The 5,736-nt window shown below is 39.3% G+C and overlaps 1 protein-coding gene across 2 annotated transcripts in view; it reads left to right on the top strand.

Moving 5' to 3' along the window:
* Nucleotides 1-5,736, top strand: part of LOC106529616 (phosphoglucomutase-1) — a 14,244-nt gene extending 8,508 nt beyond the window's left edge. The window contains exons 5-11 of one of the 2 annotated variants that reach the window (XM_014025089.1): nucleotides 551-741; nucleotides 842-996; nucleotides 1,108-1,223; nucleotides 1,314-1,449; nucleotides 5,058-5,241; nucleotides 5,328-5,456; nucleotides 5,601-5,736. In XM_014025089.1, coding sequence (XP_013880543.1) covers nucleotides 551-741; nucleotides 842-996; nucleotides 1,108-1,223; nucleotides 1,314-1,449; nucleotides 5,058-5,241; nucleotides 5,328-5,456; nucleotides 5,601-5,690 — 1,001 coding nt within the window. In that variant the 3' untranslated portion in view covers nucleotides 5,691-5,736. The remainder of the gene's footprint in view (nucleotides 1-550; nucleotides 742-841; nucleotides 997-1,107; nucleotides 1,224-1,313; nucleotides 1,450-5,057; nucleotides 5,242-5,327; nucleotides 5,457-5,600) is intronic. The other variant, XM_014025090.1, reaches the window with a different exon arrangement.

Genomic DNA, 5,736 nt, shown 5'->3' with positions numbered 1-5,736 from the left:
ACACACACACACACACACACACACACACACACACACACACACACACACACACATTCGTTTGTTCTTCTGTCTCCATGGGGACTTTGCATTGACGTCCAGTCATTTACCAGTCATTTCTAACTCTTATCCCTAAACCTACCCTCTGACCCACTAACAGTATTTCTCCCAATGGGACCAGGCTTTTGTCTTAACAGTGGGTCCTCACCAGGCTGTGTGTACTGGGAAAATGGCCAAAAATCATCCCCACTAGGTAGAAAAAAACGTGTACACACACGCATACACACAAGCAATAACACACCTGCCTTTCATGGCAGTGAGTGATAAATCAGAGGGGCTGTGATCAGACTTAATATTATTTTTGAAGAAGTGATATGAGTGTCAGAAATGAGATTTCTGATCAGATGATTGGATCTGTTCTGATTGTTCTCCTGAAACAGAGACACAGCTGAACCGTGGTATCGATGGTAGAGACACTAACAGTATATTAGGTCTGACTTGTCCAATGACTTGCTGATCTTCGTCCTTCTTTCCTGTTCTGTCTGCTCCGCAGTGGTTGGGCCTTATGTGAGGAGGATCCTGTGTGACGAGTTGGGTTGTTCTGCCAGTTCTGCCATTAACTGTGTTCCCATGGAGGACTTTGGGGGTCAACACCCCGATCCCCACCCTATGTACGCTACAGATCTGGTTGACAGCATGAGAGACCAACAGTTTGATTTTGGTGCAGCATTTGATGGGGATGGGGTGTGTTCATGTTCTCATTTTTACACTAAAGGGAAACGATTTTTTAAAATCCTGACTCGTATTTATTGTTCAGGATTTCAAAGCTCTGTGTGCTTGGCAGGACCGGAACATGATCCTGGGTAAACACGGTCTCTTCGTCGCCCCGTCTGACTCGGTGGCTGTGATCGCTGACAACGTCTTCTGCATCCCCTACTTTCAGCGTACGGGCGTGAGGGGCTTCGCTCGCAGCATGCCCACCAGCACGGCGTTAGACAGGTAAAACTTCGGCTCAGTGTTTCAGCGACCATTTTGTTCATCACGCTTCAGTCGGTATCGTCGGACTTCATGTCTGTTGCCAAGAATTCTCTGCCACTGAATTTCCTGCAGAGTAGCCAAAGCAACCAAAATAGATCTGTACGAGACTCCAACTGGGTGGAAGTTCTTTGGAAACCTGATGGATGCCGGCATGCTGTCTTTGTGTGGGGAGGAGAGTTTTGGAACAGGTACGGCTTTTGTTTAGGCATATTTTTGGATCAGAAACGCTCCTGTAAAAAATGTGGGTGTTAAATTTGATGTAATTGATCAACTTTCAGGAGGAGATCACATTCGAGAGAAGGATGGGCTTTGGGCTGTGCTGGCATGGCTCTCCATCATTTCCACTAAACGGCAGAGCGTGGAGGAGATTCTGAAGGAGCACTGGCTAAAATATGGAAGAAACTACTTCACAAGGTGTGTGTGTGTGGGGGGGGGGGGGGGGGGTCCCACGTCCCACGTCCCACATTGTGCCTTGTTTCTGAACGATTCCACACAATACTTATTCCTGGAACATATTTCTTTCCAAACAGCTTTTGATGCAAAACAAAACAAAATGCCCATTAGAAAACTTTAGTGTCTCATAGGATGATTTTTTCATTAAAAAAAAGCTAAATTTCTTAGTTTTTTTAAAAACATCATGGTCTAATTTCTTTTTTGGCCTTGTTTAAAACATTTACCATGTTCTAAAACTACATTTTTAAAACTACAACTACCCTAGCTTACTTGGAATTTGAATTAAAGAATGATTTATTCACAGCACTCACACTTAAGATCATTTTTTCTTCTGTATGTTTTTCAGCATCTAATTTGTTCCACAATTTTTGTGCTATTTCAAGATTTGATTTATCAAAAAGTTCAGCTCATTTATACCAAGTCTGTTATAACTTTTGGTATTTCAGCTATTTAGTTTTTTTTAATTATTTCACTTTTTTGCCATTGAAAATGAATGGAGCTGTTTTCAACATCAGTAAAATCATTTATAATATTTCTAAATCTTTACAACACCACATTTTGTTCTGCTTATTCTCTTCTTCACTTTCTTGTGCAAATTGTAGCTACTTTTTTTTCAAAATTAAGCTTTTATCTGCTGTTTCAGATAAAAAATTGGCTTCTTTCTGTTATTCTTCTGCTATTTTCTGCTCTTTATGCTTCTTACAGATGCTTTCTGATATATTCAGCTATTTGTTGCAATTTAGCTAAAGTTCAGCTGTTATTAGCTAAAGCTAGCTGTTTTAAGCTAAATACACAACTTATGTTTTAGCAGTTTTACATAAAATTTTGGCTGTTTTAGCTATTTTTCTACAAATTGTCAGTTTTTAGTACTTTTATGCATTTTTTTCTGTTAATTTTTATTTTTTTACAACATTTTCACTATCTGGGTGCTAATTTCTACTTGTTCAACCTGCTACATTCAGCTTATTTTATGCTAATTTTTGCTTTTCTACTACTATTTTAACCATAGATGAGCTTGTTTTTGTTTTTCTTTTGCTTTCTTCTAGTTTTTGTGCCTTTTTCTGCTAATTTGTGCTATTTATAATTCTTACAGATGCTTTCTCCTACATTTAGCTTTTTTAGCTTTCAGCTTTTTTCTGCTTTCCCTTTTCTTCCTTTTTATGTTTTTCTGCAAAGTTGTGCTTTTTTGCTTCTTCTAGCTTTTCAAATTGAATTTGCATTAACAGTTTTGTTATTAAATATTTTCAGCTCAATTTCAGCAGCTTTTAGATTAAGTTTTCAGCACAAAGCATTCACACCAGCATTTTCATATGAAATGCAGTTTCTGTAGTTAGCATAGTTACTGACAAATTTGTAAATTTATTATTGAAACCACAAAAGCAAAATTTGGGATTGTTTTTCTCTAACATTTTGGTTAGTCATCGTTTCAACCCAGGAACAAGACCAAAGTGAAATTTAGAAAAGTATCAAATGTAATGTAATGTAATCAGCAGTTTGTGTTGGTGTACAGTGAACTGCAATAAAAGTCATCAAATCACTCTGTGCTGCCATCAAGTGGGTGAGATATGTCATTGCATAGTTTTTTTCCTTACAATTAAAGATTCAAAGCTTTTGTTTTTTTAAAAAAAGATCTTGTTCTGAACTTGGGGAGCTGTTTCATTATTTGATGCACAAAAAGACATATTTATTCATATAAATTCAAATACCCAGTGAAAAAAGATATGCAATAAAAGTGACCCAGAAACTATTAATGCACTTTTGAATTTAGAGTTATGATATTTCTGGGAAATCAATAATTTTTCAGTCTTGATGTGCAACTTTTAGTAATCCTGCATCTCCTACCTGATGGTAGCAGGCTAGCAGATGATGTCAGGGGCTCTTTATCGTGTTCCTGTCCCTGCTCAGGTCATCAGGATGCATCTAAATCATCCAAAGTGGGCATTAAACAACCAACCGTTTATTCTTTTTGTTTGTTTTGTTTTGTTTTTTCACAAAACGAATGAGGCGAAATAAACAAATTGCCTTTTTTTATTAGGAAATGAGCTGATTCTAAACTTTAAAGCTAGTGTTGTAGTACTTGAAACTGGTCTTGGTCTTAAGACCGGTCTCAAGACCAGTTTTTGATGGTCTTGGTCTCGTCTCGGACTCGACAGCATTTATACTCGGTCTTGTCTCAGTCTCGGACATTGAGGACTTAGAATTTCATTTCAAGACCAGTCAAGTCCACAACTGTGGAAATATCACTAAACAGACAGATTATTGTTCAGTTTATTAGTTAACATTTTTGCTTTCATTGGATTTAAAACATACTGATTCAAATCCAAAACTGAGTCATTGCTATTTATGTATTTTTGTTACTAGCTGTCACCAAATACTTTTCCCCAAACTGTACATGTGTACAGAATACTCCATCATTTAGGGCACTTTTTTTTAAGCTGGTCTTGGTCTTGGTCTTGTCTCGGTCTCGCCCTCCCTCGGTCTTGGTCTCGACTTGATCCAAACCCTAAAAGTCTTGGTCTTGTCTTGTCTTGAGACACTGTGGTCTTGGTCTTGACTTGGTCTCGGGTTAGGTGGTCTTGACTACAACACTAGTTAAAGCCATGTCATACAAAATGTATCGCTTCGAGTGTGTTGACCAAATTTTAGTTGAATATTTGTAAAATTGATTAAAATGTAGCCATTTTTATGTTTTCTAAGATCAGTTTTCATCTTGACTTGGATTGACTCCAACATAGCTGTCACTCTAACTATGGCTTTCTGAAGCTTTCCTTCCAATCCATCCATTGGTTCATGAGATATTTTGCTAACAGACAAACCAACACACAGGGTGGTGATGGATAATAACAAATAACATCAATCCTTCTATACTCCACACTGTGCTCCAGATGCCTCAGTGCAAACAGCATGAAGTGGACCTGTTGGTGTGGATCAAAGAGAGCCTGTGGGCTGACTTTAATGTACCGAAGGAAAAGTCTTCATTTATAAAAAATAAATTACAAGGAAACTCAACATATCTGCTCTCTAGTTCTTTAGCTAAAAAGTGTGGTTATAAAATTGCATTTATCTTATTTATTTAACAGAACAATATAGAAGTGTTAGTAAGTAATAGATCCAGTTCTCCTGCTAATGAGGTGTGGAAAATACCACGTCTTCTGGTTAAAGTGGAACTGCTGTTGCTCAATGAAGAAAGGACTCTGAAAAAACAGGCTGATTGAATAGCAAGAACCTTTATTTTTGCAGTTCAGAAGATTACAGCCAAAAAACCTAATTGTGGCCTTCAGTGCCAAATGATTCACCAAGTAAGAAAGATGAAGAACGAAGGCCAAGAGCGGGGGCGTACAAGGCTCTTTATAGGTTTTCCACAGGTGTACATAAATCTTGTCACAGTATACCTTAAGCGTTCTTCTTTCCTAACATGGTAAAATGTGCCGAGCTCTAAAGCTGGAAACTGAGAGGCCTCACATCTGTGCATTCCTGAGACAAGGCCCCCCCCCCCCCCCCAACTCTTTGGACACTACACTAACAAGTGTAAGATTCAAACTAACTAATCAACACTCATTATTTCTCAGGTACGACTATGAGGATGTCGACATAGACGCAGCGTGCGACATGATGGAGGATTTAGAGATTCTGATCACAGACAAATCTTTTGTGAAGCAGAGGTTTGCTGTCGAAGACAAAATCTACCAGGTGGAAAAAGCCGACAACTTTGAGTACACAGACCCAGCTGACAGCACCATCTCCAGGAACCAGGTGGGTTCTGCTCCATCAGGACTCAGACGTTCACCGGACCTGTGCAGTTTGTTGTCTCCTGCACTCACAGTGTGTGTTCTCTGCAGGGACTGCGGATTATCTTCTCTGATGGTTCCCGCATCATCTACAGGCTCAGTGGGACGGGTGCTGAGGGGGCAACTGTTCGCATTTATATCGACAGCTACGAGAAGGAACTCATTTTTGAGGAGACACAGGTAAAAGTAGCAAACAGCGAGGTGACTTTTGTTCTGTTTGAGCCACACGGCTGAGAGAACACAGGTTATTTCATATAAAAATGATCAAATTGAAAGTTTAGTCTCTTCTCACGTCTCTAACTCCATCCTCTGTGTTTGGAGCAGGTGATGCTGGCTCCACTCGCAACTATCGCCCTCAAGATTTCTCAGCTTCATCGCAGGACGGGTCGAAGTGGCCCGTCAGTCATTACCTGAGGCCCCGCCCCCTTTCCATTTAATTTCACAATCTTTCATGTTATGC

Source organism: Austrofundulus limnaeus, unplaced genomic scaffold, assembly GCF_001266775.1.
Source record: "Austrofundulus limnaeus strain Quisiro unplaced genomic scaffold, Austrofundulus_limnaeus-1.0 Scaffold455, whole genome shotgun sequence".
Classification (NCBI taxonomy): domain Eukaryota; kingdom Metazoa; phylum Chordata; class Actinopteri; order Cyprinodontiformes; family Rivulidae; genus Austrofundulus; species Austrofundulus limnaeus.
Note: the sequence above shows the minus strand (reverse complement) of the source record. Positions and strands in the feature narration are given on the sequence as shown.